A 13,514-nucleotide genomic window follows, 5' to 3' on the forward strand; every position below is an offset into this window, starting at 1 on the left:
CTGTGTGCTCTCTAAAAAATAAGCCCTGATGTACAATATTATATGCCCAAGTTATCATGGAGATAGACTTTCTTCATGCTTTTAGTATGGACAGTGATGCAAAATAAAGTATGCCTTGTGATAAAAGGCCTAGTATTTTCTGCTTAAGTGCAGTGGCTTTGGATTCTTCTTTCTTGGCTCAAAGAAAACATAATCACTGACCTTGAATAAATGATGGAGACATAAATTTTTAGGATGACTGTTCTTGATTTATAGACAGGCCTCTTCTAGACTGTGAGAAAAAATGATCCTTGCTATTTTTGATTATTTCTTCATCGTTCATATTTTATATTCTGCATCTGCCCTGAAGCTATTTTCAGGGATACATTTTTATAAACTAGGAAAAAAATAAATGAGAATATGTGAAAAATAATTTGATTTCTTGCTGTACTATTTCTGCCCTTTTGGCCAAAATAATAATCACCACAACAATCACAAACCATGTAAAGATGTCTACTGTTTTGAAAACTCTTGAAAATAAGCTAGAAATACTTTTTATTCAATAACTTTTTTTCCCCTTTCTGGAACATTCTCTTATAGGACTGGAGAAAGGAAGTCAGTATAGTTTCCAAGTGTCAGCCATGACAGTTAATGGCACCGGACCACCTTCCAACTGGTATACAGCAGAGACTCCTGAGAATGATCTGGATGGTAAGACCGATCCCAATCACTGTCACTTTGATTTCTATTTTCTTTGTTACTTCAGCTTCAAAGGCTCCCTTATTAGAAGTTGATGAACTCCAACACTGGGGATGTTTATTCCTTCTATATCATTCAATGCAAGACAAAACAAAATATAAAATACAAAATCCTCAGTAGATTCTTCAACAATACCATATAAAATTATGCATTAATTACATTCTTCATGAGTTATTTTTTCAAGATAATTTGAAATTATGTTTTTTTAAATTCATCTTATTGAATAATCAACCTTAAAATTTTCTTCATAGGAATTGCTACAATTCCTGATAATAATCATGGAATACAATTACTTTACCCTTGCCCTTTTATGATGCTTCTGCAAAATAGTAATATGTATTTTTTGTTTGCTTGTGATATGGTCGTTAATATTTGACATTTCATCTTTTTAAAACCAGGAATAATCTGCCTTGTTTGCTTAATAATCTGCCTAGTTGTCTTAAGACATTTGTGGATGAGATACTGAGATTTTTATAAAAGTCATATATCAGTAATTTAAATATAAGCAAAATCTTCAAAATTAGAAGATGAGAAATAGTGTTTGAAATGAAAACATCATGACTGATAGGAAAAAAAAATCAAGAGGAATGGGTAATACAAGCAACAGAAAGAAAGTGTAAATAATAAAGCAGAAATATATGATGAAGAATTAGAATTAACAAATTAAAGAAGTAGAAATTTATGAAAAGAAGAGGTATTTGAAAAAGAAATTAGTTATGATTAGTACACTTAAGCTAAGGGGTTAAAACCGAGACCAAAAAAACAAACCACATATGTATTGAAAATGAGACTGTCTAAATCACTGACAATGAAATACTCTTACTCCTTCACTGGCAGACCTGAAAGCATCCCAGTTACTGCAAGATGAACATTTCTATGTCCCTTCCCTTCGTCTCCTTTTGCTCTCTTGCTCCTTCCCTCATTTTTATTCTCGTCCCAGTTCTTGAGTTGTCCTCTCTCCGGTTTGTCTTCCCTTGTTCCTTGAACTCCTCCTTCTTATTTTTCTCTTTCTTGACCTTTCCCTTCTCTAAGTAATTCACTATCACTCATGAGTTTCATGTAGTCATAGATTCCACTTTACAAAATAATTAATGTTGCAGTGAAACAATCAACAAATATCATTTCCACAATAATGGTAATTCCTACCACGTGACAGCACATTAAAGAATATTCGTAGGAAACTAAGTAGCTTTGAGGGTATAATAGTAGATAGAAGGCATGACCTTCTCCTTGTGGAGTTTAAAGTATGCAAAGAAAAACAGACATCCCAGGTGAAGTCATAGGAAATTGCCATTTCATAGTTCAAACCTTGTTGAGTAGTGGAAATATCCTATCTATCAACATAGAATGAATAGATAAATTGATAGGCAAACAGACATATAGAAGGCTTGCATTTCAACTGAGACTGGAGGGAGGAAGAGGAGTTTGGAGTGCAAAAGCATACATTACAAACTGAGGGAGGAAGTGTGGAGGGCAAGTTGAATGCAGTTCTGAAGTCAAGATGGACCATGATACTATTTGAGACCTGAAAAAAGACCATCAAGACTGAAACACAGGGATGACACATGTTGAAGTTTGTAAGATAGCAGGTTCTAAATTGGGCAAGACCAAATTAAGGATCTTGAACTTTGTCCTAAGAATGTCATTAAAGCAATAATGTGCTTTATCCTAAGCAAGTCATTACAGGACTTTTTTAAAATAGTGACTTAATTATGTTTTCATTTTGAAGAGATTACTGTGGCTGAAGCATAAACAATTGTATTTGATTAGACAACCATGGGCCAACTCAGGACAACCTTAGAGGTAATGTTAGATTTTATTGGGAAAGAAACTCGGAGCTTAGAAGATTTGTCTTCATCTTTATAAATTGAAAAGTTGTAGAGCTACACAAAGTCACGCTTCATAAAGCTTATATCCTTCACTAATATATTAGAGAACATTCATGTATTTACTTATTCAACATATATTTCTTTTGGGAGGTTTATATATATCAGGCATTATTTTAGGTACCAGAGGTTAAGCGATAAATAAGGTCCCTACTCTCGAGGGGTATAAATTTATTGAGATAGAGGTGGATAGTGATAAATGTTCTGAAGAAAAATAAAGCATGGTAGAGGGAATAGCAAAATATTAGGAGTACTGTTTTATGTAGGGTACTGAGACGATCTCTCTGATGAGGTAAAATATGATCACAGACCTTAAGGCAGTGAGGGAGGCAGCCATAGGAATAGGTCAGACAAGAGCCCTCCAGGTAGAATAGCAAAAACAGACATCCTGAGGCTAGAGCCCAATTGTTGGCTGAAGTATGGGAGGAGGTCAGGATGGCTTGGTATAAAGACGTGAGGATGTGCTCTGCTTTATTTAAGGAATAAAAAGGACAATAATGATAAACTACATAATACCTTACTTTTCTATTTACTTAAGAAATAACTTTGAAAGTTTATATACTTGTCCTTTATCCTCTCATTTACCTTTATGAGGTATATATTATTAGCCTTACTTTCAAAGGACAGTAACTTAAGCTAAAAAAGTTAAAACTAACTTAATCAAGTCATTAAGGTAGAAATTGTGGATCTGAAACTCAGGACCTAGTTTTGTAAGTCAAATGTCCAATACAGACCATCGTAGGAAAGCCTCCACTAATCCTCTAGAACTGACCCAGTGACAATAAAAGACAGTGATTCAAGGCAGAAGATTCTAAGAAATGAGGTCATATCATTTACCCAAACCTAAGGGACTATATCTCTTACTGGAAGGAGTGAAAATAAATGGAGCAGAGGTGCCGAAGGTCCTATAAAATATCCAGGATGGATGGGGCTCTCCACTTGACTTATGTGCTCTTTCTTCTCACTCCAAATGACTCACAATCTAGTGGAACCAAAATGTAAAATCACAGCCCCTGGGATAGCGCAAAACAGAAGTTTTAACTGTCTGCTTTTTATATCCATGCAATCTTAATATAATCCAATCCATACATCTGTTTTAATCGAGAATCTCTATGCTTTGGTCATGAATAGAGTCTTAATAAATACTGCCTAATTGGATTTTTTGAACATCTCTATACTCTTGGCTTAATAATGCCCCTCTTCTGCATGAAACATTCTTGCTTACTTTTTTTTCCTTTCTTGAGTATTGATGCATTTATTATGAAATATACTTAAGAACTTATGGTGTGCCTCGTCATGGGGAGTACAAACATGAAAGAGATAGAACAGTTATCTTGAGAGATAAACAGGTAATGGCTGCACTGATTGAAAAGACTTCATGAAAACAAAAAGTGCTTGAACTAAAAACTTCAGGAAAAGGAGGTTGACTAAGATCACAAGGGGGATAGGAGCACCTGGGTGGCTCAGTCAGTTAAGCTTCTGACTTCGGCTCAGGTCATGATCTCACAGCTTGTGGGCTCGAGACCCACGTCGGACTTTCTGCTCAGAGCCTGGAGCCTGCTTCGGATTCTGCTTCTCTCTCTCTCTCTGCCCCTCCCCCGCTCACTCTCTCTCTCTCTCTCTCTCTCTCTCTCTCAAAAAAATAAATAACATTTAAAAAAAGATTACAAGGAGGGGATGTAGGATAGCATAGTAGATATTCTTCAAAAAGGCCTTTAGGAAAATTATTTCTGCCGTGATTAGTTTAAAATGCATCCTCACTCATCCAAGTGCTATTCATTTACCAGTCAATTATCTTAACACATTTCAAATAATACCCCTTTTCTTATTCTTTCACTTCTTTATTTGGATTATAATTACTTAGACAATCCTTGTCCTTGTCCGTAGTGTACATGTTAGCAATCCAAAAAGGTAAATAAAAAATTAATAGAAGAAAACTAATGGAATTGACGCTTCTTGTACATAATACTGTTCTGGATTATGACTTGAAATTGTTCACTCTTAAAACATGATAGAAACAGCCATTTTAGGGCACTAACTATATGAGTGTGCAACAGATATGGTTCACCTACTTTGTCAAACGGTGTTTCGTTGGCTGTAAGAAATTAATAGGATCATATATATTTGGTCCTAAGGCCTTTGTAATTTATTGACCCATAACCTCTTTTCACTGATACTCCTCTAAACTGATTTCAATTTCTCTTCCTCCTGTTTTTCTTATCTTGAATGCATCATTCAAATCTTAAAAAGCATTACCATTGGTAGGAATCAGTATTTGGACAAATGGACAAGCTCAGAAGTGGTCATAAATAGCTCCAAAGAATACACAGCCTGATGGCTTGTTCTATTTCCATACGTAAATGCAGAAATATAAATGTAAATATATATTTAAGCTAAGGGAATTTTCTTTAAATAGTCATCTCATTTCAACTCATTCATGTAAGTGTTTAAATCATAAAATAAGATATAAGCAGCTTCTACTATATAGCTTTCATGGCTAATGTAGGAAAGTTTTGAGTCCTAAAATCAGATATTTCCATATAGAATTGCTTTGATTTCCCTTCAATAATAGATAAGGGGGAAGCAGCCATTTTGGAAACCACCAGAAATGGGAAGCATTCTTTGCGGTAGTCAAGGAAACCTCTATTGGGAGGGAAGTGCAGTGTTAGCTCTCCCTAGGTGAGTCCTGTTACATAAAATTTTTCCCTCTTGCCTTAGAGTCTCCTGGTGAACTCCAAGGGGATGTTCTACTCGTTAGGGTGGTAGCTGAGCCCTGACAGTAACTCAGGAGAGACAGTAGGAAGTACAGACAGTTCAAAGCAATCCCTTCTTCTTCCGTGACTTCTGTAATTCCTCTTGCATCCTCCACTTGGCTTAATCCTTGTGAGGATCAACAGTAACTTGTAGAAAAACTCCAATTCCTTATGGGATTGTCCTTTTAATTGGGATGTTTTGTTAAAGAAATTATAGAGCCAAACCTCACTGTTCCGGGCTCCCTGAAAGCATGTTTGCTGTTGTTACCAACAGCTGGAAAGTTTTAAAATATTTATTTTGTGCCTCAAATTTTCAACTTAAAGAAACAAGATCATTAGAATTCCCCAAAGTTCTTATGTAAATGTCTTGCATAAGGATATGAGAGAATTTGTGATGAAGTTCAGCAAGGTATCCTCCAGGAAATCGAGCGTGGGGATCAGTTTGTGCTGCTTCCCCCCCGCCCCGCCGAATTTTGAAGTGAACAGGTAGAAATTGTGATTTGCAATCAATAATGATGTAATTTAAAATTAAACTTCTACCCTAAAATGGAGGAGGTTGGCCAGCAAAAATTATCAATACAGAGGGACCCCTGAAAGTGCAACTAGGTGATGTAGCAAAAACTGTGAACCTGGGAGCTGGCTCTAATTTCCTGCCCTCAGGAAAGAGATAATTAGCCCTAGTAGCCTGATTGAGTGAGGGTAAAACGAGGTTACTGCAAATGCATTTCATTTGAGAAGTCAGCCACGAAGCAATTCCTGTGTTTTCGTACCTGCGTGATATATGATATTCTTCAAGAACATGGTTTTGAGCAGGAACACGTGAAAGCTTACTTTCAGAATAATAAAATCTAAAATGATGAGACCACCGTGAAGAAAGAACACCACCTATTAAATTTGTCATCTTCATTAAAAAAAAAAAAACAGGGTATGAAAAGTGGAAAATCTCTAGGTAGAAGAATGAGAAATGAGAAAAATAAATTTTGGGCTAAATGGAAGAAATTGAAGAATAGCAAAAGAAAGGAAGAAGGAAAGGAAAAAGGAAGGAAAGATGGAAGGAAGGCCAGTAAAATATATGTGTGAGTTGTGGTAGGCTGAATAATAAATAGGCTCCCTCTCCAAAATGTCCATCCTAATTCCTGGAATCTGAGATATGTTAGTTTACATGGCAAGAGAGATTTTGTAGATGTTAGTAAATTAAGGATTGTGACACAAGAGATTATTCAGGATTATCCAGGTGGGCCCGATGTACTCACAAAGGTCATTCTAACAGGGAAGTAAGAAGAGTATCAAAGGTTGATGTCACAACAGAAGCAAAAGTTGGAGTGATGTAAAGCCAGGGCCAAGGAAGGTGAGAAATCTCTAGAAGTTGGAGAAGGCAAGAAAGCAGTCATTCCTGAAGCCTTGAGAAGGAACATGCTCCTGGGTTGACATCTATATATTACCTCCCTGAGACCGATACTGGAGTTCTAACTTCTAGAAATGTGACATACAGAATTTGTGTTGTTTTAAGCCTCTAAACTTGTGGTAATTTAAACCACTAAGTATAACAGTAATAGTATTTGCCAGAAAATAAATATTTTGATGTCATTTGGGTAACTGACAAAGATAAGTACAGTAGACACTTGAAAAATGCCAAGGTTAAGCACACTGCCCCCCATGCAGTTGAAAATTCACATATAACTTTAGTTTTTCCAAAACTTAACTACTAAAAGTTTGCTGTTGACTGTAAGACTTAGTTAACACATAGAGTCAGTTAACACATATTCTCTATGGTATATGTATTATATACTGCATTCTTACAATAGAGTAAGCTAGAGAAAAAATGTTATTAAGAAAATCAAAAGGAAGAGAAAATACACTTACATTACTGTATTTATTGAAAAACTATCAGCATGTAAGTGGACCTGTACAGTTCAAACCCACATTGTTCAAGGCCCAACTGTATGCTTGTATCAAAATAAAAGTTTGCATCAAATATTATAAATCAGTTTGTGTTTTTAGTTTCATATTAGCCAAAAGGTATGAAACAATAAGCATTAAGGTTGAAATAGAAAGGTAAAGAAAAGGGAAACACAATATATAGAAATGAGAGGCTCAAAAATCTAGAATTTCAGAGTCTGAACATTTAATGAAAGCCGAAATTGAGTAAGGACCAGAGATAAACAGTATGGTCTATGATGATACTCTTACCTAATAGATAGCTAAAGAAATAAGCGAAGGCCCCAAATTGTCTAAGATTTGACAGAAGATAAACACCATGGCAAATTGCATATCCACCCAAGAATTGGTTTTTTAAAAATACTTTAAAATATGTATTTTTAGGGGCATCTGACTAGCTCAGTTGATTAAGCATCCAACTCTTAATTTCTGCTCCGATTGTGATCTCACCATTTGTGAATTCGAGCCCCATGTCACGCTCTGCACTGATAGCACAGAGCCTGCTTGGGATTCTCTCCCTCTCTCTCTGCCCCTCCCCTGTAAGCTTGCTCTCTTTCTCTCTCAAATTTAATAAAATAAAATAAAAATAAAAAATACATATATATTCTAAATTATTGGAAAAATAAAAATAAATAATGTGTTATGTAGCAAACAGAAAATAAAGTTGTTAGTAAGGAAAAATGGAAAACACTCTTAGATGAGAGAAATTCTAAAATTTAATAAAACTGAATTGACTTCCCTTTGTAAAAGGGACTTTCAGATCCTGTTAAAAACAAAATGAAACTATATATTTTTAAGACAAAGGCAAAAATATTAAATGAAAATTGGGCAAAGAATTAACAGGATACAAGTTGATAGGATTCCAGGGTAATGATGACATCACGTACATACAACAGGCATACATACACACATGTGCATATACATGTATGCATGCAAACATACACACATGCATATGTGCACACAGAGACACATACATATGTATACACAGGCATATAGATGCACATGCACACAGACATACACACAGACATATGTACACAAACACCCACATGCACACATACATGCATGGAATGGATGTATAATTTTATATTGACAACTACAAATAAATATACAAGTCACAAAACTTCAAGTCTCAAATATGCAGCTCTTAAAGTACACAAACAATATATTTTCCAAAAAATTCAAAACACCAAGCTCCATCTGAGAAAGAATCTTTTTAAATGCTTGGAACAACATAAAAATACACACTGATAGAAGAAATAAAAGAGAACTTGAAAAACAAAACATGGAATGAGAAAACTTAACATGCTTCAATCATAATTCCTAAGGAAAATAAAGAATGGAGGAAAAATAAATTTTGAAGAGATAAGTGATCATTTTCCAGAATTGATGAAATATATGGATTATCAGATTCAGGAATAATGTTTTACCTTTGATACATTGTACAATATCAAAGATAAAGACAAAAGAAGAGCTTAAAATGCCCAAGGAGAGATTACTTCTTTAGGGACTATAATTATACTGATGAAGACTCCCCTATAGGAACAATTAAAGCAGAAAACAATGAAATATCTTCAAAGTGCTGATTAAAAAGTTACTGTCATTAAAGAATTGTATATCTAACTAAACAACTATTCAAGGAAAGGAGGCATAAAGAAAAATAGACAACCACCGCCATCCTTTTTATAAAGAATGTACATTTTTTTAAAAAAGATAAAGAAAATGACTAGAGGGATTATTAGAAAAGCGATTAACAAAATCATGTGACATATGGGTACATCTGAGCAAATTATGGCCATCTAAAAGAAAAATTATGTTTTGGAGAGTTTAAAAAGTTCGTGAATATTAGTTAATAAAGAAGAAGGAGATCGTGGAGGTTAAACAGTTTTGAAATTGTTTTTATGATGTTCTCGTGAAAAGAAATGATATAATTAACTTCAGACTACAAATTATATGTGATCTCAAAATTGAAAATCTTACAACTGGAAGGAATATTATTTTGTATCAGATAGAGAAAAAATAAAATAGAGGGAGGGGCTCTTTAGCTTATACAAATGAGGTCATAAAAATGAAAAATAATACTTTATTATGAACAAATGGAAAATTAAAAGCGCATAATAAAGTCATATAAATAAACTTTAATGTAGTAACAACAATAAGTGTATTAGACTCACCAGTTCAAGGATTCCATTACTTAATGGAATTTTGAAAACATCCATGTCTACAGTACTTACAGTTGGCAAAATTTATAAATATTAAAACATGAAAAAGTTGAAAATAAAGAGATGAGACAAAATACCAGTCATCCTAACAAAAAACATGTGTAGGTTTTTCTCTGGTAATTTTCTTAAGGCCAAAAACATCTTTAGGGGTAGAGTCACTATTAGTGGTAAAAGGATTGAGTTATTGAAAATATGTAAATTGTTGAAGAAATATGTATTACTTATAAGTATATGGCTTTTATAACAAATGTATACTATTAAAGCAAATCTTGACAGATCTTTATGAAAAAATTTACAAACATTTTAGTACACATTCATCAGTATAGAATCAGTAAATGTATACAGTTGTAGCTAGAAAATACAACAAACCAACACAAGTCTCACCATCTGAAGATGATCAGATTATCATCTTAACAGTCTAATACATATCCTTTAATTTCTTTCATTATACACATGTCAGTATACACATACATGCATAAAATATTTATATAATTAAAAATATATAGATGTAACTAAAATGAGAATATATGATGCTTACTGTTCTTCAAACTTCTGTTTTCAATTATTTTCATTTTTATCTTTGCAGATTATGATTTTACCTAAAATCCTGATCATTTTCAAATTTCTTCAGTGAACCCCAAAAAACTTTTTTTACAGATCATTTGTACAAACTAGAATTGAATCTAGAATTACACACTATATACAGTTTTTATATCCCTTAAGGCGCTCAATCTACCATAATTCCTTTTCTCCTACTTTGATTTATTGAAAAGACAAGCTTTTGGTCCTCTATTTTAAATGACCCTAATATTTGTTTTTTTCTAATTATTTCTTGTTTCATTTAATTTGTTCCTCTAGGGTCTGGAGCTTTGTAAACTGAAAGCTATATATAAAGACCAATGTTATATTTGGAGATTTTTACACATCTCTCAGAATAGGAAAAAAATGAAAAAGCAAGGAATGTGCAAGATTTACCTTTCATAATTGAAATATGCACAGTTACAGAATTGCATATTTTTTTCCTAAGCATCCAAAAAATATTTAGTATTTGGCTGTAAGAAAATGGGTATTAAAGTTCTTGGATAATACTAAATTCATTCATTGATCACAGTGTAATGAGACTAATAGTCAATAATAATATGATATCCAATATGTTTGGAAATACAAAAATATTCTTCCAAGTAATTCGTTGGTCCAAAAGAAACCATATTATATCTAGAATGTAACTTTTAGCACCTGATATCTAAGCAATCTTGTTTATTTGTGTATCTATTAGATTAAAAATATAGTGAAAATTTTATAAAATGGATTTTTTTTTTACTTTCAACAAATGCAGAAATTATTTTTGTTTGGCTATTATTTGATAAAATTCTTGGTTAAAATCAATAACATGCCATTTAAAATGCATTCAAGTTAAAGACACCAATTCTAGGGTAAGAAGTGGGGTCTACACCAATGAGCTCGCAAATGCGGTCCTCTGGTGATATAACAATGTTAGTATATGATTTTATGCACAGAGGAACGTAGGTTGTAGGTGGCATGTCATGAAAAAGTATTTCTTTCACATGGGCTTTTTATAGGAGCCGTCCATGATATGCTGGGTTACTAGTTGACAAAAAGACTTGCAAATGAGATGAGCCATTGGTATAACAGCTAATCCATCATGAAATTGAAGAATCCAGCCCCTTATTCTCATTCAAGTAGAATTCATCTTACATACAAGGAGTGTTGTAGGCAAAGCCAAGTTGAGTTTGAAATCAATTTAAAATCTGCTTTTGTTCTTGGACAAGTGGTTGTTCAAAATCTCAGCACTCCACCATACAAACGATGTACAAATTATTTAGATTTGGATAAATGTTCGAAAAAGTTTTAAGTCCTTTCCTTAGCCATAGCACACTTTTTAGTATCCTCATGAAATGTTTAATCCCCTTATGACTTCCTTGACTTTTTCTAGATATAATGTAGTATATAAGGTTGTGGGGTTTGAAATCTTAATAACTAGGTTTGACTTCTGCTCCACTCACTGTATTATCATGCACAAGTAACTTAACTTCCCTAAGACCTGAGTTTTCTCATCTGTAAATAGGGTGTAACAACAGTATCTATCTCAATGGATCTCTGTAAGAATTAACAATGATAATGGAAATAAAGTACTCAGAAATGTATCTGATATATATTAAGCACTCAACAAATGCTTATTGTTACTGATTTTCATGTATTAGATCTCAAACTTCAACAGTGGTATGAAAGACTAATACCATTGGTCCTATGAATCTTTTTCTTGTTCATGATGATAAAACTCTGTTGTCTGCATTAGGGAATAGATGTATTTTTTCTGATGCAAAAGCAGGGCATACACTCAGTGTGTCTTAAAATCCCACCATCTAATTAAAGTATAATTTAATGGGACATCATCATCTATCATATGCAAGAGGGCATTTTGTAAAATTAGTCAGTCATTACCAGTTTCTTAAAAATTTGTGTTAATATGTGAGTATAAGGAAACTTTCAAAATGTTATTATTTTGTAAGAAACTAAAAGCAAGCATTCTGCTAAATACTAAAATACTAAATACATTGTTCTTAAAATCCAAATAAACCAGGGAAGTTTCCTACTATTTTTATTATTCAACAGTGTAGATAGAGGTTTTGATAATAAATAAACACACAAAAAAACTTAGAAAGCTATATGTCATTACAGAAGGAAAGAAATGTTATTTTTATGAACAGTGTGATTGCATATTTGGGAATTCCAAGAAACTACATTAAAAAACTATTAGAATTAATAAGAAAATTTAATATTAAAATTATATGTATATATACTTATATACATATACATATCTATGTATACACACAAAAAAATAGTTTTTTTATACTGGGCAATAATTAGTTCAAACATTAAAAAGAAAAGAAATGGATTCATATGGAAACCTAAAATATGATATCTAAGCCTAAATTTAACAAACTAAATGTATATGAAGAAAATAACATTATATTAAAAGATATAAAATAAGACATGAATAATAGAAATATATTCCTTGATACAAAATGTTACTATATCAATGCTTCTTCCCAAATTAATGATTAAGTTAATAAATACAACTCCAATCAGAATGTACTTCATATGGAAGAATAAATGTAAAAGAATTCCGAGAAAATTTGAAAAGTAGAATAAACATTAACATTTACAATAAAACATGATTTAAAAATCAATATAGTACTGTCTGGCAATGAAATAGACAAGTAGATCCATGTAACAGAATATAGAGGACAGAAATATTTCTTGCTATATTTGAGAAATAAACTTTAAAATGAATTTGGCATTTCAACGAGCAGATTATTCAATAAATGGCATTGAGACTATGCCAGTACTTCTAGTAGAGCATAAAGTTGTCTTTCCCCTATACCAAACTAGTTGGCAGTGGTTGATTCTAGTGATGGACTTGAAGGCAAAGGAAAGCAAAGCTATCACTTCTCATATAAATCAAAAAATAGAAAGGTCAAGGATGTTTTTTTTTTCAATATATGAAATTTATTGTCAAATTGGTTTCCATACAACACCCAGTGCTCATCCCAACAGGTGCCCTCAATACCCATCACCCACCCTTCCCTCCCTCCCACCCCCCATCAACCCTCAGTTTGTTCTCAGTTTTTAAGAGTCTCTTATGCTTTGGCTCTCTCCCACTCTAACCTCTTTTTTTTTTCTTTTCCTTTTTTTTTCCTTCCCCTCCTCCATGGTAAGGATGGTTTTAAAAATTTTGTTGTTGTTTTGTTCCTTTGGTATTTTCAAGTATAATAAGGATGGAGGGCTCAAACACACATCCTATACACACCTGGAGGTGGTGAGATGAGGTGAGCTGATCTCTCAAGGTATCATTCCTACTGTAGGAGATTGTGTTCTCCCTCTTGTGTTCTTCACATTGGGACTGGTACCCATATCCACCAGTCATCTAAGCCAGCAGGTTCCCCATCCTCAACTCC

General features: G+C 33.3%; 1 protein-coding gene across 4 annotated transcripts in view; it reads left to right on the forward strand.

Moving 5' to 3' along the window:
* Nucleotides 1–13,514, forward strand: part of DCC (DCC netrin 1 receptor) — a 1,143,392-nt gene that overhangs the window by 950,335 nt on the left and 179,543 nt on the right. For all 4 annotated transcript variants that reach the window (XM_043558863.1, XM_043558864.1, XM_043558865.1 and 1 more), the window contains exon 14: nucleotides 580–690. In XM_043558863.1, the coding sequence (XP_043414798.1) occupies nucleotides 580–690 (111 nt within the window). The remainder of the gene's footprint in view (nucleotides 1–579; nucleotides 691–13,514) is intronic.

This window comes from Prionailurus bengalensis, chromosome D3 (genome assembly GCF_016509475.1).
Source record: "Prionailurus bengalensis isolate Pbe53 chromosome D3, Fcat_Pben_1.1_paternal_pri, whole genome shotgun sequence".
In the NCBI taxonomy this organism is placed as follows: domain Eukaryota; kingdom Metazoa; phylum Chordata; class Mammalia; order Carnivora; family Felidae; genus Prionailurus; species Prionailurus bengalensis.